This window comes from Saccostrea echinata, unplaced genomic scaffold, assembly GCF_033153115.1.
Source record: "Saccostrea echinata isolate AGI-Se365-2 ecotype Australia unplaced genomic scaffold, CSIRO_AGI_Sech_v1 ptg000054l, whole genome shotgun sequence".
Lineage (NCBI taxonomy): Eukaryota > Metazoa > Mollusca > Bivalvia > Ostreida > Ostreidae > Saccostrea > Saccostrea echinata.
The window spans coordinates 21,563,606-21,585,040 of record NW_026889803.1 but is presented as its reverse complement, the minus strand read 5'-3'; the positions used below and the strand labels follow the sequence as shown (position 1 = coordinate 21,585,040).

At 33.1% G+C, this 21,435-nt stretch overlaps 1 protein-coding gene across 2 annotated transcripts in view; it reads right to left on the bottom strand.

Moving 5' to 3' along the window:
* LOC133171930 (dynein axonemal heavy chain 10-like) overlaps positions 1–21,435 on the bottom strand; it is a 62,955-nt gene that overhangs the window by 33,223 nt on the left and 8,297 nt on the right. The window contains exons 3-20 of one of the 2 annotated variants that reach the window (XM_061306721.1): positions 20,524–20,538; positions 15,815–15,987; positions 14,572–14,796; positions 13,610–14,427; positions 13,258–13,471; positions 12,632–12,997; positions 12,288–12,464; positions 11,374–11,557; positions 7,049–7,170; positions 6,615–6,701; positions 6,318–6,431; positions 6,040–6,180; positions 4,345–4,694; positions 3,255–3,486; positions 1,380–1,634; positions 1,060–1,218; positions 832–948; positions 89–191 (exon numbers count right to left, since the gene is read on the bottom strand). In XM_061306721.1, the coding sequence (XP_061162705.1) occupies positions 89–191; positions 832–948; positions 1,060–1,218; positions 1,380–1,634; positions 3,255–3,486; positions 4,345–4,694; positions 6,040–6,180; positions 6,318–6,431; positions 6,615–6,701; positions 7,049–7,170; positions 11,374–11,557; positions 12,288–12,464; positions 12,632–12,997; positions 13,258–13,471; positions 13,610–14,427; positions 14,572–14,796; positions 15,815–15,987; positions 20,524–20,538 (3,852 nt within the window). The remainder of the gene's footprint in view (positions 1–88; positions 192–831; positions 949–1,059; positions 1,219–1,379; positions 1,635–3,254; positions 3,487–4,344; positions 4,695–6,039; positions 6,181–6,317; positions 6,432–6,614; positions 6,702–7,048; positions 7,171–11,373; positions 11,558–12,287; positions 12,465–12,631; positions 12,998–13,257; positions 13,472–13,609; positions 14,428–14,571; positions 14,797–15,814; positions 15,988–20,523; positions 20,539–21,435) is intronic. The other variant, XM_061306723.1, reaches the window with a different exon arrangement.

The following is a 21,435-nucleotide window of genomic DNA, read 5'->3' as shown; positions in this document are numbered from 1 at the left end:
AGTTGTAACCTTTATAAATCACATACAATGGTAATAGTCTGAGCAAGCAAAAGATTATTTTCTTTCACATTATTAAATGCTGATCCACCTTTTTCTAAATCTGTACCAACAGACCCAGGTCCATTATCATAAAACTTTTCTGAAAATTTCTCCAGTTCTTTCTTGAAGTTTTGAATTTGATCTTGGGTGATCTGAAAAAGACAGAAATATATAAGATCATACACTGCACTTCTCTCAATCATGTTCTTGATATGAATATGATTCATTTAATAAGTAGAAATATGTCCATAGGAAATAACTAGAAATATGTCCATTGGACTTGAATGCTCCACCCTACATGTATTGCAACATGCATGCATAAAAGAAATGTATCTTGTTTCTTTGGTCTGAGCCAAGCGTAAAATATGATGAATAAACAATAATGTTCATACAGAATGCCCTCCCTATAGTTGTTACCTTTAGTAGTTTAGTAGCATAGTATGTAGTGTTGATTATCATCCAATTGATCTACCACCTATAGTAAGTCTCAAATAGCAAATTTATATTATCATCTCTTATTCAAGTAGGCATAGCTATAATAGAGATTATCTTTGTATGCACTTGTATGAAGTAATCCTTCAAGGAATTCAATAAGATTGATCGATTAACTGTGTTGTTTTATGTCTCATTCAAGAATTTTTAACTCGTAAAAACATCATCAGATTTGGGTGAAGTGCCAAAATTTTGACCTATGCATGGCACTTGCAGCCAAAGCACGAGGATTCTTTATTATACCAATGCCTATCATCTCACCGGACCTACATTTTATATAAAATTCTTCTCTATTCTTACCTCTGTAAATTTAGTTTTGACAAGAGTAAGACCAGCATCTGTGTTCTTTGACTTCAATACCAAATCATCCCAGATCTGAGGCAGTTTCTCTTGAATCTCTTTTTCCTCATCAGTGACCTAAGAATTAAAAATGTCAAGCTTGGATAAACTTTTACACTTCATGTGTGTAATTCCAATTCTTAATTGATATAGCTCCGTTCCCCATGCTGAAATTAGCTAATATCTAACCTCAATATCATACATGGCAAGAGTTCTGTAGCGCTCCCTGATATCTCGGATTCTAGTTTCTACATCCAGGGATATAGACTTGATATCTGATATTGTTGTCAGGACAAATTTGAGATCCTCTAGAGAGCTGGGTGTTTGTTCTAAATCATCTGACTTGTCCTTTGTAATAAAACAAATAAATTACTGAAAACATTGAAATGCAGACAAATACAAACTTTAAAATGAATGCTGTTTATTCATTGGTTTGAAACCCAATATTCACAATCAAATTCTGTCACTGTGTTTAAAAATTCTAAGCATTAAATTTGTTTTTCACTTACATCCAATTCATCCCTGAGTTTGTATAGAGCTTCTTTAGCTGAGTCCCTTAAGATCTTTCCAAGATGTCCAATCCATTGCTTGGCATGCTCTTTCACAGAGGAAGCCAGTGGTCCCATATGGAGACGAATACAGTCCTGGTCTTTTACCAGTGGAAGAGTTTCAACTTCATCTATGGTTTTGTAATAATACTGTAGCTTGTCATCAAATGCCACAACTGTAGGGCCCTTTTGGTACCACTTTTCAGCAATGGCTTGCTGCAATGAAAAGCATTTTCATTAAAATCACAATAATCATTGCATACATCTGTTCCCTTTACACATGGTAACCATCACAATACAGTTAAAAATCATACTAAATGATATACTGGTATAATGTATTCTTTATATTCAGTTTATTTACTTGGATATAAATGCTTATTAGGATGTTTTGGTGCTGTAATTAGTACACAAATTTATGATCACTACTGAAATTTAAATCTATTTATTAGGCATCAAATATCAGTATATATCAATAAAGAAACATTTAGGTATCAATGAGATAGTGACCATCTCAAAAGGCCCACTTGTGGTAAAGGACTGCATGTGGATGAAAAGCGATTGTAAAGGACTGTATTCAGAGAGGACCGTTTTGTACTTTTGTTTTTTTTTTCTCGGTGTTAAAGAGATAAAAAATGCTCTTTCATTTCTTCTTTCTTTTTCTTTTGGTGAATAACTAAAAAGAACAAGACGTGTTTGTGAAACACATATAACAGCTCATTGCCAAGGTTAAAGTTTCTCAAATGCAAGTCAAACTCCAAGGTCAAGAGGTCAAAAATGTTGGTACCTAAATAAATGTCTTGACACAAGGAATGTAGATGTGAAATATGAAAGTGTATGCAATAACCATTTGGAAATCATGGTCAATGTTAAAGTTATTCAAAACTCCAAGGTCAAAGTCTTGAGGTCAAAAATGTTGGTACACAAGAAAGGTCTTGTCACTAGGAATATACACGTGAAATATGAATGCCCTAAACAAAGTTATGACCAAGGTTAAAGTTCTTCAAAATTAGGTCAAACTTCAAGGTAAGTCAAAAGGTCAAAAATGTTGGTAGTCTCACCCATCCTATCTTTTGACTTTTCTTGTTTATATCCCCTAGGAATTGGGCTTTGCCTTAAATCTATAAAAATTAGAATTCCCTTTATCCAAGGATGTTTTGTGCAAACTTTGGTACAATTTAGAATATCTTTTATCCCAGGATGCTTTGTGCAAACTTTGGTTTAAATTGTTCCAATGGTTTTAAGAAGAAAGTTGAAAGTGTGAAAAGTTTACAGAAGGACAGATTGATGCCGGGCAATGATCAGAAAAGCTCACATGAGCTCTCAGATCAGATGAGCTAAAAAGCCACATCATTTTTTTTTAATTTTGAGAAATCAATCTGAAAATATCAGGGTCATTTGTTAAAATGGTAAATATCATTTCTACAAAATTTTAAAAATATCATTCAGAAGTTATAAGATACTTTTAACCAACTATTATTCACAACTTTTATTCATTGGTGATTTGTTAGTTTGAAATCAATCCGCCACTCTTAATTTTGATGACTAAGGAACCATTCTACATGGAGCCCAAGTGCATGTATTGATATATAACCAAAAACAGGTTGAAACTGGTTCGGCCATTTCAGAGAAACAGCTGATAATGCTCAAAAGTTGAAACCATAAAAACAGAAGAGATGAAAACCCATAGCAATTTTGTTGGGTCACCTGAATTATACTGGCATTTTTACTTGAAATTCAATGGCACCTACAAATAATACAATTTTATTTATTCCTCTGTAAATGTTTTCTCTAAACATATTTAAAATATTAATGCATACACATTATAAATATACACACCTTGTCAACTTTCCAAATACTCCTATATTTCTTCCATCTGTTGAGGTACCTTGTCATGTTGGTAAGAGTATTTTTGATATCAGTCTGAATGGTTTGGACATAGTCTATGACTTCTGGATTAGCAGAAATATCCGTGAAAAAACAGAAAATGTAAGGTTCATCATCTCCTTCTACCTTCTGGGGTGGAGTCTCAATACAGGTTCCTTGCATCCATCTCACAAATAACTTAGTTCTGTTAAATGATATATAAACAATGATTTAAGTAAAATAAAATGTCTTTTTTACAATCACAAAATCCCTATTGATAAAACAAGATGTGTTTGTTAAATACTGATGCCCCCATATAGCAGCTCATGGCCAAGATGATAGGTTTTCAAAAGTAGGTTAAAATCCAACTTGAAGGTAAAAAAAATGGCACCCAGAGAAAGGTCTTGTGAAATATAAAAACCCTTAGCACCAACTATTCAGAATTTATTGCTAAGGTTAAATTTTTCAAAGGTTGGTCAAGCTCAAAGGTCCAGTTCATGGGGTCAGAAATAGTGGTACTCAAAGAAAGGTCTTGCCACAAGGAATACACTTGTGAAATACAACAACTGTTGACAAGTTATTGCTAAGGTTAGGTCAAACTACAAGGCCATGAGGTCAAAATAATGGTATCTGAAAAAAGGTTATGTCACAAGAAATACACATGTGAAATATGAGAGCCCTAGTACAACCATTCAGAAATTATAGCCAAGGTTAAAGTTGGTTAAAATTTTACATAATTAGGTCAAACACATAGGTCAAGTCATGAGATTAAAAGTACTGGTACAGGAATACACTTGACGTAACATATGAAAGCCCTAGCACAAACTGTTCAAAATTTATGGTTAAGTTTTTGGACAGTCAGATCTAAAACTATATGCCCAGAAAATCTGATTATAGGGGCATAACAATCAATATCACTCAGATCTAGAGCTAACATATTCAATTAAATTTTAACAAATGCATGTACTGGGTTTTCTGATAATCTCAAACTGACTATTCACTACAAATTTAATAGAAAATAAAACAGAACATGCAGCTTTTTAAAGAGGCTTAAATTTCCTACCCTTCCACACTATCTCTCACACACTGAAGAGTCAACTTGTACACTTCATTGGCTTGGGGGTGAAGCACCACATCAGGAGCTGCTAAAAGAGTCTCCACCTGATATAAAGGTTTGTCTGTCCGCAGAGCCAATTCAAATCTGCGTAAATTGTTCATAATTAACTTGGTTAGAGCATCATACACTTTCTTCTCCCAGTAAGAGTAATATGCATGTAACTTGGGAGATCTTCCAGAGTTTGTGTGCACAACAAGTCCTTCCATTTTTGTCAGTAATGGTCCTATAGCTCGATATTTTCTGGCTAGAATCTCAAAATCTTTGGCTCTTTCTTTTTCCACATGTTCAAAATACTCCTACAAATAAAAAATGTAACCTGAATAAAATAGTATTTGACATTTCTTCAACATTTTGAAATCATAATGTGTATAATACTAGCAGTCTCTGAGTCTTCATGGTCACCTGGGTATCATGAGTTTCTCAGGCTATGACCACTTTACCAAACTCTGGTCTCGGGTGACAAAAATTTAAAGTTTGATGAGGACTCTAATTATCATTATCAAATTCATACAGCTTGTCTCCTGGAAGTTCGACAGTAAAGAAGATAAGGTACACTGCATAATAAATTCCAATTTATGACAAACATAGCCCCACTTTGGGGCCTGATCCCAAGACCTTAAGACCTTGAATAAATAGGAAATAAAACTTAGCCCAAAACTGGTAGAGGGCTAAGTGTTAATGATAATAATACAACTAGTCTTACAAGAAAAGAAGAAAATTTTCAAAGATGTAATGTATTTCCAATATATGACCTATGTAGCTGAACCTGGGGCCTGAACAATGGGTCTGAAAGGTCATAAATTTGGTGTGGGGCTAATTTTTTTTTTTAAAAGAGAGAGAGAAAGAGAGACAGTTTGCCTGTTCAATGCCCATGAATAGACATGTCTTTTTTTCATTTGGTTTACTATTTAGCTGACCCTATTATCCCCCATTTATGAAAATAAAAATAACAAATTTCTTGTAGGAATGACCATGAAGTTTCAGTCTGTGTACTTGTTTATCTATTTTGGGCACTGAAATCAACAATACTTCCCAAGTTGTCCAGGACAGAAGGATTTAGAACTATATTGATGGAGCTATTCAGCCCAAAGTGAAAAATGCATTTAAAGTGAACAATATGTAAACAGTGGCTGAAAAATATACTCATTTGGTGTTACAATTTTTATTCAAATCAGAATGCAGGTACAGAATTGTTTTAATTTTCAACCACCCAATTCATACCAGCATTCCAGCAAAAAATCTTAAACCAAAAATAAAAAAATTAAAACTTTGGCCACAGGAAGGTTTTTCAAAGATGTAATGTATTTTCAATATGTGACCAATTTAGCCACATCCAAGGCCTGAATCATAAACCCAGGGGCTGTGAACTTCAAAATTTTGGTTAAAGGTTAAGTAGTCATTTTAATTATTAGCAAACAGTATGCCTGTCCTACATCCATGAGTATAAGAAGATTTTATGAGATACTATGCATTTTCAATACATGATCAACTCAGTCCCAATTCCTGGAACCTAAATCCTAGCTGAGCCCTGATGGGCAACAGATAACACACAATAGACAATGCATGATGTACAATGAAAAGAGAGAGCAATAGATTACCTGAGTGACTCAGGTGACTTAACTTTGCCCTTCCTACTCTTACCTTACAGCTTGGCAGAGTGTCTGGATATTTCTGAGGTTGTGGTTTAAATAGATTTGAGTTCTCAATCATCTGCAGTCTCTGGTTAATATCTTTTGCATTCTTTTGTATTTGGTTGACAAGAGATTCAAATTTTCCAATAGCCTAAAAAGAAATGTGTGACTTGTTCTCAATTTTTCTGCCTCAGTAAAAGAACAGTAATTTAGAAGTTGATTGTATTTTCCTATTTCTTGTATTTTCAAATAAGAGGTCGCAATCACTTTTTGCTGAACATGACTTACATTTCTACACTTGAGAACAAAGTCATTGATACCCAAGGAGTTCCAGTTCAATCGTTTGGACCCTGGTCTAATCACCCGACGAAGGTCTCTCATGTGATCCTCCAACAAACTTGTCTGTAAAATTATCACTGAATTTTAAAGAAATCATTCAAATAAACTTGCAAAAAGTGTGATCAATGAACCTCCACATCTCTAGCCCCATGAAGTTGGTGTATTAATTGTTGATCACAATCAAGAATATTCTCCTTTTTTTAAATTTTTTTTTTCCAATTTTAGCAGCCAGTTTTATTTTCTTACCTCTGCTTGATCCAAAGAGGACAGCAATGCATGATACCTACTCAGCATGAAGCGTAGACCCTCAACATAATTAATGTACTTTTCTTCCTGTTGAATGAAAACAAAATCATGAAGTAATTTAGAAGTCCCATCCACTTACATGTATTCTTGTAGTATTTTACCCTTTTCTTGAATCCTTGGATATCTCTAAGTTATTTCTCGGTCCCATGGAGTTCGGGATAATAAGGTTTGACTGTATATAAATACAAATTTACTACTTTGTGATATTCAGTGAAGATACCATTAACCAGGACACCAAGAACTTGATTTTTGCTTAATTTAAACAAAATTGTATGCATTATTCATATATAATTTCTTGCTCCAAAGACAACTAAAAGAAAATGATTAACACTTTCATTCATTTTATTATTTTGTGACTATACCCATTATATTACCTGTAAAGCTACATTTCTGGCTAATTCAGGAACCGAAAATCCCAGTTGTTCCATGTATCTGGTCTCAGATATAATTTCTGTCAGCTGTGGATCAAAGTCTACTAAGAATTTCAGTTGAACTCCTGCAAAATCAGTTAGCATTATTAAATTCTGGGGAAAAATCTGACATTTTTCTTAATTATGTCTTAAAAGTTTTTAAAACAATTTTGTTTTTAATATTAGTAAATATGTATATGGTTTGTCTACTTAAGAACGTTTAGAATGTGCTGTAAGAAATATTGTGAACTTGAGATACCTAAACTAAGAAATAAGATCTGAATCAATATGATAAAATATGAATTCTCTTGTTTATGCTATAAAATTCTTTAAAATCCCACAGACACAATTCCAAACAGAAACAGGTGCTCATACATGTGCAGTCAAAACTCCTAAATCTTAACTGAAGAATTATAGCATTCAAGTATTACAAGTAATTACTGTAAAAAGAAAACAAAAAGAATTTAATTATTTCTTTATGCTTATTCATGATTTCTTTTAGAGGACTGACTTTTTAAAAAATAATTTACTTTAGAAATTGTCTACGATCTCTCAACTTTCTCGTACAAATTCTCACAAGTCATATCAAAATAATTTCTAAAGGTTTCTACAGAATTACATGGTATGATCAATACCACAATTGAAGCATGTTTTTTTCTTCATCTCTGACATTAAAATTATAAAAATTAAGATAGATATATCAAAGTAAATCATCTATCTGACAACTATTTTCCTAGTTTTAATGTGCACATGTAAGTGTCAGATCAAAACTCTTTTACATATTTCTAGAGCCATTAGTCAAACTAAATAGAATTACTTTCTTTGATTTGCTCATGAAGATCTGACTAGACACAAAGGATCTAACATTACAACATTTCATTTAGATTCATCTCAGACTGCATGACCTTTCATCTAGCCAATCAGCCCATAGCTATCAAAACCATTGGTATAAACTATCAATCACATTGCTTAAACCAATGAGAATAAAGGACAAGGTAAAGATTGACAAAACTTTATTGCTAATATGGCAATGTAATCCTTCATAATGACCAGATGTTCCATTTTGGTGCATTGATATGACTTCAATTTGACATTAACAAAATCTGCAACATGCTCAGCAGGAAACAAATTGTGTTAACAGTGTTTTTCTTAAATGTATATATCAAAGGCTGGAGATCAGTTTTAACAGGTACCTCGACAGATCAGTGGCAGACCTGCCAACCCTTTTTGATAGAAAGACATAATAAAACGGTATCTATAGGACACTGGACAAATAAAGTCAGATGCTGAAGGGATATGCTTTAACCAGAAAGACAAAATTTCACCTTATTGTTAAATATAGAGATGCATAAATGTGAAATAAAGAAAAAATGTCATTACAGAATATGAATTTGAATGATTGCAGGTATTATCAGAAGATTTGACCTGATCATTCAATAATTCAGATTAAATTTCTGTAATTTAATTCAGCCATAAAGTATCAAAGTATAAGTTTCTATAATTGATTATTTAAAAAAATGTTAATGTCTCACTTTAATCTGATGATTTTCTCAATCTTTTTCCAGTTAAAATATTTTTGGCTTTAATTATACATGTAACTTGACATTTTTTCTGCCTTTTTAACACTTTAAAGTCAAGTTGTTACAACAAAATTTGTTTAACTTTGAGATATTTATCCAGCAGTTTTATTAACTGAATGGAAGTGGTCAGAAATTTGCTGATGGCTGGTTCCTAGGGAAAACACACTGCAAGATTGATTTCATTGTCAGAAACCCATGGTCTCTTCTATACGCGCTTACTGAGTGTATGTGAGATTTACCACAGGTGCAGGTCTAATCTTAAATCTATGATGCCATAGACAGTTTCCATTGGCTCTTTTATATCTATATAAAAGGTCAAGCTGAGATGTATCTAAAATGGATGTTGTTTGAGATAATGAAGTTTAATTTTAATTGAATTGAGAGCTAAATTTTCAACCACATGCATTTTGGAAAGTGCATTGTACAGGAGATTTAAAGGACTATGAGCGTTAAGAGAGAGCTAGTCCAGCACAAGAGGCTCAGCATAGGGTTTCTACAGATGGATAACACTTTAAAGATAATTTACACCTGTATTTCTAAGCCTTCCAAATACCAAATATTTTTTTTTCCAATTTATAATGGTAAAAATAATCTACACGAACATTTAAATTTATACAAGCAGGTGTAAATCACACAAGAACACAGATCTATGAAAGACATCTTGTCTGATTAAGACCACTGCTTGCAATTGATCAACACTTTTCCTAGACTGTGTTCTCTATACTGAAGTCTGCAAGAAAAACATGGCTAACACATTAGTGGCACAGCAACAGGCTAGTTTACCCTGGTTACTCTGATCAGAAGGCTGATCAGCTTCCTGAGTTTCTCCCTCGGGTTTAACACCCTGCTGCTCTTGTTCTGGGTTTATATTTGCATGATGCTGGTGTGCTACATATATTGAACAATCATGTCATGAAAAGATCCACAATCCATGCTTCTGCATGCACAATTTACAATATAGTTAGGTTAAAAGCTTGGAAAAAAAATTTCATTTCCATAATATATTAAAGCATGTCTTTAGGAAAAAAATTATTACAGCAGTAAATAATTTACTGTAGACATATAGTTTTTCCACCTGGTACATATTTACTACAGTTGAAAAATACGTATTTATTGAATTTTGTTTCCATGTATACTGCACAATGCTTAGCACGTGATTATAATGCAATCAAAACAAACGGATTTTAATGAAATTATATCATGATAATTCTTAAACTTGAATTTACATAAAAATTCATGGAATTTTGTACCTGTAGACTAGACTGTAAATGAACCTGAAAATCTACTAGCTTAATATCTCACCCAGTTGAAATAAGCATGCATGTCTACAGTAGCGTATTATCTTATGATTTATGATTTGATTAATCATTTCTATTTCAAATTAATGCAAACAAATTAGGAAAATGTTAATAAAGCTTGATGTTGCACAATTTAAAGATTACAGAGCTCACCTCGACAAAACAAATGTTCTGATAGTGTGCATCCCTAATAACATGCAACATCTATGCAATTTGGTCTGGGTAGAATTTATAATACCTAAGGATGGACCTGCTCCAAAAAACTTCATCTGTTCAATCACCCAGTATAAGTGACAGATCCAGCATCCAAAGTATTTCTGGTAGCATGTAGGTCAGATTCAGCATCTGATAGTACATACTATCAATTCAAGATACATAAGGGCGTGTACAGATCAGTCATCAACTCAATTAACTTTCTTAAAACATGTATATATTTTAAATGAAAATTAATTGTTGAATGTACCCTATTGTTTTCTGCCATCCATTGTGCAGGTGTTTTACATTCTTTGCAAGGATTGCAAATGTGCAAGTGTTTGCACTGTTTGCTAGTGATAGAAGACTGGTCATAGGAATACAAGATTGTAATGGACAAGAACAAACATACAACAGTTCCATACGGTAATCAAAGATTTTTTTTGGAAAATTTAAATAAAGATAGCCTGCAACAACATCAAATGGGACAATTAAGCTATGAGTTTTTCCAAGTCATTTGAGTATGTTATAAGCCAAATATATTAACTGGATATGGAGTAACCCATATTTATTCTTGTAGTAACTTGGGAATGGACCTGCTCCAAACACTTTAGCATATTCAATCATCCACAAAATGTAGATCAGATCCAGCACTGAAAGTAGGTCAGGTAGTGTGCATCCCTAGAAGCATCACCCATGGAATTTTCTTATCATTACTTGGGAATGGACCAGCTCTTAAATCTTTAACCTGTTCAATCATGTGAAAAATGTAGGTCAGATACAGCATCTCAAGCAAGTTCGGTAGTGTGCATCTCTAGATGCATCATCAAAGCAAGTTTAGTCACCATAGGCCTCATAGTTTCTTGGGAATAAGACTTTAACCTACTTCAAAAATTTAATTCTGCTCCCAAAAAAATTAATCTGGTCATTGTCTGGAAAATATTGGTTGAAAATGAAGTGTCTGAAACGTAAGTGGTACAATGAAGCATACTAGATGTAATCAATAAAGGGCCGAGTTACTTGAAATTAATAAATCTGCTCCCAAATCTTTAACTGTGATGCTGAAGCCGACGGTAAAGCATAAGCTCCCACGACTTTGTCGAGGTGAGCTAAAAATGACAAAAGCAATTTTTAAGCACATTATTTGAAGTTTAATTTTTTTTTTAACATATCCAATTCATTTGTTTACAACCTAGCTGTAGTAATTCCTTTTATGTACCTGCTTCATCAGCTGCTTTCTGGGCAGCTACTCTCATTTCCTCTGCTGCATGATGGGGCTTTATCAGAAGATTTCTCTTCAGCAGAGATGGCAAGTGCTGCTCTACATTCTGTCTCCATTCTTCATATTTTTGATCTTCGTAGAACTTCATCTGCCTTGCTACACTTAGGTATTTTGCCCGTGCCTATGAAATCAAAGATATGTTTACATTTAGTATCTAATTTACTGTCCTCTCTCCAGATTTTATCAGGAATCTGATTTTGAACCCTCTCTACCACATGTCTGCTGAAGTAGTTGAATACATGTGTAACTCAAACTATCTATATTAAGTCATGCTCAATATATGCAAGCATAGCAAAGTCTGTAAAACTGCTATAACAGAAGAATGGAAGGACAGGAGGATAGAATGATGGACAGAAAAGAGGAACTGTAAATAAAGCTTGAGTCTTACGAAGAAGATTCTAGTGAAGAACTTTATACCAAAAAGGATCAACCATGATCACTTCTCAGAAAACCCCTGGCAAATTTAATTCAATAATTTGTGGGCTGACTGTAGCGACATCTTTCAGAAAAATTACAAATCTTGATTGTTCTTCTTATCTCTCAACCAATCACATTAAGCCATTCTATGATAAACAACTGGTAACACGTGCATCTGAGGTGTTAACTGAATCCTTTCTGTTTACATTATCTAACTCTTTATGAAAGCTTTAATTTGATTGGTGCTTCTCAATGAGAGAAGCAAACCCTAAAATATCAAATGAAATTTGCCAGGGGTCTAACGGCAACATGTTGACTCAGGACCCCTGGCATTGCGAGAATGTACCAGTAATATCACAAGTATGACAAGTGATTAAGACATTAAAATTAAAAACTGTAATAATGAACTTTTTTTAATTTAAATCATAACTTACATGTTTTCCCATTTCACTCTGCATCATATCCTCCATAGTGAGAAAACGAACAATGGTGTGCTTAATGCGATGAAATAAGGATCTTTCCCAGAATATAGCTCCTGCCACTGGGGGGTGATTTTTGTGAAGAGGAGGATTGTCCTTTTGAGCCTGAAACAGCTCATCCATTGTCGTCACCTGTGGTTGAAAAATATATTGGATTAGCATTATAAGTCCTAGAACATAAATGTGATAAATAAGGAATTTAGCTTATTTAATGAGAAGCAAATGATCTGTTATGAACCCACTTCTACCACTGAAGTTATCAAAAGCATATGTTATGAATTCCTATAAGAGTTAATTACTTCTTTCTCATATTGCACCAAAATGTCTTTGAATTTCTGCATCATCTGGTCATTGATAGCTTTCCTGGATCTGATGTGTTTGAAGTTAAGCAACATATCAAAAGCACCCTCAGCAGAGCGCAAAGACTGAAAAGACTCGTCAATAAACATCTTTGCTTCTCCTTCTATGGACTCCACTTGTTTGTAGAAATGTTCCATCTGACTTTTCCATGAGTTTTTGTGCTGAATCTCAAATGGATCAAATCCCACTTCCTGCAGGGGTTTGACTAGGTTGTCCACTCTGAGTAAGACTTCTTCAATTCGTTTAGGGTCACCTGTGACAGCTTTAAGCTCAGGTCCAAAAATATTGTAAAATTCCTCAAGCACCTACATTGAAAATACACATTTATTTTACCACAAAAAAGGAAATATTTTCCATAAAAAGTTGACTTTATTTTCAATATTACATGTATTTCAGTTCTTATAGGTATTAAAAAAAATTAACAACACAAAAAAGAACAAAACAACAAACAAACCAAAAAAAAAAAAAAAGAAAGAAACAACAAACAAAAACAACACCTCACTAAAGCCATTACTTGCAGATTTCAAAATTTTCTGTCTCAACTTTAATACTGCTCTTTACATACCTGGGCAACATCATACAAGTTCTGACAGATAACAGCCATGTGATCTGTTCTTTCAAAGAGCTTCTTCCTATCAAATTCCCACCTCTGGTCCCGCCCAGAAGCCTCAATTTTAGCACGGACCTCAAAATACTGCTCTTTCCACACCTCCAGCATCCTTTTGGCCTCAGAAGTTTTGACTTTCACCTCCTCAGTATTTGTCACTGGACCTTCACCTCTGTAAATGAAAAGGTTGAACCTTCACATATCATAATACACAAATTGACCTTATCATTAAAGTTAAAGCAACTTATTCAATTTTCATGTTTTTAAGATCATTCAATATCCTAACAAATAAATACAAAGAAAACCTTACCCATATATTGTCCTTATGTTGATAACTTTACAGACTCTCTCTGCCAACTCCCAGGCAATTCTGCTCATGAGAGGCACCATTCTTTCATCCTTGTTATAATGCCTAGATATGATCCAGACCATACGTAGAGCATTCATCATTGAAGGAATGGTCTCAATTACTACTTGGAATGTAGCTCCATGAGTAATATTTTTGAAATGCCTTTCGAGAGTCGACAAAAATCTCACATTGTCCTTAGCTTCAACATAGTACTTATTTAACTCTGGCTTCAAATCACTGAAGTCCATCTCTACTTGGTTATAAATTTCAATCATGCGATCAACAATAGGGAGTTTTAACTGCTCGGTTAAAGCACTTAGAGAAGCATTTCTTTCTCTCCAAAAATCAATTTCTGCCAGAGGCCCTTTCCCTTGTGGCATTTTCTTGAGTTCTGCATCCAGTGCACCTCTCACTTGTTTTGCCCACTCACAACATGAGTTTCTTATAATGGACATTAAATCATTATCTGCCAAAATTTCTTCCATTTTAAGGTCACCAAGCTCAATGTCTGGAATTTCCAATCTAACTTCTCCCTCAATCTGCTGAATGGTCCTGTTAATTCCAGAGGCAAACTTCTGCATGTTTATAAGAAATTCATCTCTCAACATGGCTTTAGCTCTAGATTCAGCTATATTAATCTTGGGCTCCTCTTTTTCACTACTATCCTCTGTTACCATGGAAGCTTCTGTTGCCTTGGTATCTGCACGACTTACAGCTCTAGCCTCTTGTTTCCGATCCCCATTTCGATGTTGGTTGTATGACAATAGAGGCATGTACACCTAAATATCATAAATTGTAATTTTTATACTGTTATATGTTGTGTTTGGATAAATTTTGCTGGAAATTATGTGTGATGACATTCAACTATTTGAATCCTATATTCAAAAAGATTTTGCACAGTGACTTAACTTAAAATCTCATACCTGAGAAATGATTTGTTCAAGCATAACAAGGGAATGGCCATTGAGAATACCCATCTCAAAGTATCCTGGAAGTTCTGCATTGGCTTCTTCAGAACTGTTAGGGAGGGGAACCATCCCTGGAGTGTTTCTCAAGAAATATACACACTTTGTATCGGCCACCTCCTCGGGAAGATGTTGGTAACACATGTACAGGTAGGTCCTCATTACTTTCTGAATTATTATTTTCTGAAACACATTATCAAATATGAATTATGGGTAACTATTCATTCTCTGAAAATAAACTACAATGGGCATCACCAGTAAACCATGGATTTTCTATCCATTCAAACTAAAAACCTAGGGTTATCAGCAATGTGCACACCTGAAATTCAATACTTTATCTAGAAATATGTCCATAGGACATGAATACCTCACCCAAGGTACATCTGTAGTACAACATACCAGTGGTGGGAATTACCAGTGGTAAATACTTGTATTTCCCATCATGGTAAATACTACAGATTTTCTCTAAACAGGGAAATATTGGGAAATACTGGAAAATTTCTTTCATTCATTCAATCTTATGCAAAATTCAGAAGTAATAAATAAACATAAAACAGAAGATGAATAATATTGAATATGTATGTCTCAAACTGCAATTTAACAAATTCAGAGTGTATCACTACTACCCATAAGCATTCTGTAGCAGTAAATGTTTCAGTAAATATGTAGCTATTTCTTATTTCCCAGTATTTCCTGGGAAATACAAGTAATTCCCAGGAATTACCAGCATTTCCCAGTGTCCTGGGAAATATGAGTGTTTCCCAGTTTTTATCCAACCCTATAATTGTTCCCTGTTGCCCATAAATGCTTTTCCAAAATTGGTTGAAATTTGGTTCAGCAGTTCCTGAGAAGAAGATGAAAATGTTTAAATATTAATAATGTATGCCATACAACGACTTAAGAGCAATAGATCACCTGAGTGACTCAGGTGTCCTAAAAATTGTCTTGAACAGTTTCTTTGAAACCAAACTAGATGCAAATCATAACAAATAGACAGATGGAAGGACAGAATGAAGATAGATGACAAACACTACATGCCTTGGCCATATTCATGGCAGGGCATCAATGTGTTCTAATTCTAAACAAGAAATGTCATGGTTTATATAAAATGATATTCTATATATTATCATCTTCATAAATTGAAGATGATATGTGTATATCTGTTACTAATATCTAAGATTTGTTTTCTCACTACCCTTACAGTTTTTGGCTGTTTGTTCTCTGGGTTTTCTTCCTCAGCTCCCTCTCCTTCCGCTGTTTCCCCTTGATCGCCCACCTCTGATTTGCCTCCCTCTCCATCCTGAGGGGTTTTTGCAGTATCTTCAGCCCCATCCTTATCTGTAGCCTCACTTTTGGCTCGCTTCTTTCGTCTGCCTATTTTATTTTAAATCTTTATATTATTGTACTGTGCATTAAATTTGATATTTTACATTTATACTACAGTATATGTTCAAAAAGTTTTCTAAGAATTTTATTGAATTAAATTGAAATATGTCTCTAATATATTATGAATTTTATGAAGCATGGTAAATTTACCCTTTTAAAAATAATATTGCTATTAAAATATGTTCATTTCTGATATTCTATCTGTATTTTTTTTATTTCCATAAAGTACATGTAGCTGTGTTGTCTCTATTCCTCTATACTAAAGATATATATCTGTGTTAAGAAAGCAACCCAACTGAAAACCAACATTTTCTGACCATTTGTAGATTTTTCCACTCAATCAATAAAAAGCACTTTACATAAAATATTTCTTACATAAGACTGCTAAACTCAATTTGATTAAAATACAGTTATTTAAGTTTTAAAATATTACAATTGTTATTAATTTCACAAGCAGACATTCCGATTAATTACTGCCAGGTATATAGTAATTCAATCATGTTGATTTAACTGACATTCAGCACAGAACAACACAAAATCTTGGTTAAAAATTACATTCTGACAGGTATAGTTCATACAACATAATGAACATATATTCAAACATTTCAGGGAAAAGCACTGGATAAATCTTTGATGGTATTGATTACACACTCTATTTCACACTATCAAAAAATTAATAGATTGCAATTTAATAATGTGCACTTCATTATGTCTTTAAAGATTGCAGCTTCTTTCCCCCCATAAAATGTGACTTAGACTATCGCAACAACCCTATTTGCAAAATACCTAGAATTGAAATATATATAAACAGGTCAGAAAAATTACCATATATATACCATATACATGTATATATATATAAACTATTGCATTTCTATTTATCACTTGTTTCCACCAATCTGATCAATTAATTTCTTTAAGATTGTGTTTTAACAAAGGATATCTACAGACCCCCTCGTAGATTAACAAATAAAAAAAATCTGAATTTTACACGTAATTTTTGCTTTTACTGAATCCTTGATATATGTCACCCTCTTGAAATATCATTTTTACCAAATTAAGGTCAAATAGACAATATTTATCTTTATTTCAGATAGATCGAGGTACATTTTTTACATCCAATGCCCATGCAGGGATTGCATCCATTACTCTCAAAAGTAATCGGTTAAATTACAATTACTTTGGATTTTCAAAGTAATCGATTACGATACATAGAATTATGCATCTTAGTGTAGTCTTCTTGAGTGCCAAGTTATATTGAACTAAAACTTCTTTTTTTAGTTACCATGGCAACACTGTTCGTTGAAAAATAAAAAAAAAATGATAAAGAGAATTATGCATCATAGTGTAGTCTACTTGTGCCAAGTTATATTGAAATCAGACCAAAATTGTAGGAGTAGCAGCAGTATAAAAAAATTGATTACAAATGGACAGACAGACATATGGTAAATTAAGACAATGGACACCTTACTATCGCACAAGCTCTTTCTGGTCGCTGAGCAGTAGAGCTAATTAGAATCCTTTCTTAGACTACATGAACACAAATTAAAATAATGATTCATGACAATAAATATTTGTGAGTAAAAGAAGGTTGTGAAAATCAGCTATTTCTTGCACCTTAATTTAATACAAGTTGATTTTATGTCATATAGAACAGAATCACATAGTTTCCAAGCAAATTAAGGTAAATTTTCTGACCTGTTAAAGTGCAGAGTGCATAAATTTTTTACCACTTGTATTTTATAGTTTTTGGCTATCTGATTTAAAGGCTTTTGTAATCTGAAATTGCTACGTAGTTGTATAGATTGCATGAAGTCTTGCCACTTGTTAATCACAGTTGTTAATCATAATTACTTATAGACATTAGTGTTAAGTCTGGGTTAAATCTACTTCAAATCTGTGGAGCTAGCTTACCTGAAGAAGGTGTCCCTATATATATTCAAATAACCAAGATCAATTTAATTGCAAAAAACAATCAATCAATCTTAAGGAAAAGTATGACCCCCTATGTTATTCCATTACAAAATCAGCTAGAACATATTGCTACAATTTTACACTTTTGTCCTTGTCCATGACCATGGTGCAGGGTTGTCTGGTCACAGGCAATCTCTGAAGATTGCACTTGTGTATAGTATTTTTTTTTTTTTGCTGTTGACTTAATCTGCTTTAAAGTTATTTATAGCCAAGAAAGGAATTTTTCATTTCTAAGACTTAACCATGGTGAAGTTAGCCATAAGCATCAGTTCATTGTAAGCATGCTAAATATACAGTGAAACTTGTCTAATCCAGATGTTGTATATTCTGAAATCTTTTTTAATACGATGAAAACTTTAAGTCCCGTTCAATAAATTCAATTGTTTAAGATGTTGTCTAATCCTGAATGTTGCCTAATCCGGTCAATTTCTTTGGAACCAGTGATGTCCGGATTAGACAAGTTTTACTATAATGGTGTTTTAGTTTTACTGTATACTAGAATCTTAAGTTTCTCCAATTCAAAGTTCTGGCTTGAACAACGATTGGAAGACCTTATTATGTTCCCCAAACAAAAGAACAATTTTTTTACTTGGTTCCTTCTCAAGGTCTCCTGAATTTCCAATGAAAGACCTTACAGTGCAGTATTCAGATCATGCTCCTGAGTCTTGTAAGTTGGCTGGGAAACAATTCTTTTGTTTGTTATTTTCAATGTCTTCCTTTTCTACTTTTTTTTTATTATTAAGGTCTTCTGTCTTAGTGGAAAATCTTCCTAGTGATAATATTATAAAAGTTTACCAATTATTTATAAGGCTTATTTCACAATCCTTTTCACATAAAGGGGGAAAATGAATGGTTTTACTACAGTGTAGAAATTAATCCCAATTTTTTTATGTTATCTGTGTCCTAGAGATATATATTTGGCAATCTTGATTTTCCATGTTTTTTAAGATAGTAGCATTCATCAAAACTTAGAAACAAATTCGGCTATTCTATATTTCCATGGCAACAGTGAAAGTTATTTTAAGAAAAATATTGCTATTATACATATCACATGGCTCTGAGGGTGACATATCAGAATATTTACCCCAAGGTGACAGGAAAGCCCTGGAGTGTTTTGTCACCTAATGTCAAAGACAAAGGTTGACATAACATTTAAGGACTTTACTGTTACCAAGGGGCAAATATTCTGGTATATATAAATAGTCACCAGAGAAGTCATGTGGTGTATCTTAAATAAGATTCTTAAAATACCAAAAAAAAAAACAAAACAAAAACAAAAACATTTAAATCATTTAAGTTTAGACAAATAATTTAAAGGTGGGGGTTTTTTTTGTTGACATTTTTAACTAAGATCTGTTGTTTACATTTGCTTAGCAACAGACTTCATTAAATCTCCGACCTGAGCTATAATGTGTAGCATTAAAACACACAAGAATGATCAGGAGGTTGTTATAACTATTTCAGTTGTGTGTTATGTTTCCAGCATGTGTTATAATTGTTTCTGGCGTATGTCACTTTAAAAACTTATGATGGCAGTCCTCGGAAGGAGCCACAATATTTGAAAAGCAAATTTTTCATGCATTGTTTTCAGAAGAGTTCAAAGCTGAAAAATTATACCATGTCACCATAGTGTGTGTTATAATTGTTTCTGGCTTAAATTATGCCATAACTGTTTCTGGTGTGATTCGATCAGCATTCTTCAGGGTATTTAGTGAAACATATTACATTTGTAATATGATAGAAAAATCTATTCAAAAATGTTATATAACCTTTTAATATAAAGTCAAATATTTTTATTGTTTCTTTTTGTGTGTTGTTGATTGAATTTGATCATGTAATACCTATCATTAGTCAATATTGATCATTTTTCAGCATTTAAAATGTATTCAAAATGTATCCAAGGTTACCTTTACAATCATTTTTAAAAAAGAGACAGGCTACTGATCGAGTTGATGTGTCAGGGATTTCAAAGACCTTGTTTGAAGTCAGCACAATTAAATATAAGAAAATAAGTATTAAAAGTGAAATGAGAGCTATTTGACTGGTTATTTACATTCTTATTAATTTCTTTACAGCATAGGTGGCAACAAGGTGTAATGTTTTTGCGAGCGTGGTTAATTTGCTTTTCTTATTCTTTATTCTTTACTCTGTAAAGATTCAAAGTAGTTGAAAATATCCGTGTTTCAAATTTTTCTGGCTGTTACCTTGGAAACCAAGATAAAAACAGACAAATTTGTGTAATATATGTTTCTTGTGTCAAATAAGCTATAATAATGAGCAAACTTTCATCAAAATTGGTCACCAACAGATACAACAGGCATTTATAATTTTGAAATAATTGCTACATTCTATAAAGTCAGCTGACACTCTGCCTTTCACCATCCTTTGTTTCTAGCATCTAAATCAGTAAATTGTACTCCTGTACATTTTACTTATCTATCCCACCACACCACCAACACAATCAAATTAAATAAACTTACATTTAAAACATATATATAAACCAGTAAATATTTTCATATTGACTAGCTACCTATTTGTCTCCCACCACTTTACCTTTTCTACTGTGGCCTAAGTTTGTCCATAAGAATACATACATATTACATATAATATATATATCAATATTAATAAGTATAATAGAATATGGGCCACAAATCTCACCGGAGTTACCTTGGCTTTGCTGCTCTTCATCAGAGGATTATAAAGATTTCCCCTTCTATCTCATGAAAAGTTTTTACTACATATACTATAGCCCCACTCTAGCCTCAAGGGGTCATGCCTTAACTGAACTTTAATCCATACAAAATGGGGATGCTTCAATATCAATTTGCAGGGCTGCCAAGGTTCCCAATATGTTTGAAAACCCCTGTTAAAGTGTTCGGTTTGGGTTTGGTTCAAATTTTCCAGATTTCAATTCCCAGTCTGGTTAATGCATATTAAACTCTCTTTTCCAAAAAAAGGAATCAAAATCAAAAGTGTGGACTTACAAATGATGTAAATTACAGTTACTGTATTAAATATAACACAATTAATATATTGAACTAAATCTACTTCATCCATGACAATTAAAAGAAATCACAAAAGGATGGGATATAGAAACAAGCAAGAGTAGCCTTTTTGTCACTAATAGCTGGACTTGTACTAACTACCAATATCAATTAAGATATTTAAAAATCTTAATCAAATTAAAACACTGTGTTTATTTTTGAAATTGAATTTACTTAACCAATCAAGTTGTTTCAGTTAGTTCATAAAATTAATAAAGTTTAAAATAAATATCTAGAAAGAACCAAACTGAAACCGAATAAAATATTTACTGAACAAAACTGACCAGTAAAATTGTGTAACTTTGACAGCCCAAACAATATTACTCAAATGGCCATGATGTTCTGGAGAACAAAAAATTCCCTGTGTACATGCATTATGTAAAAATTTATCCCCAATTTAAGCCCAAATCAACCCTAAGGT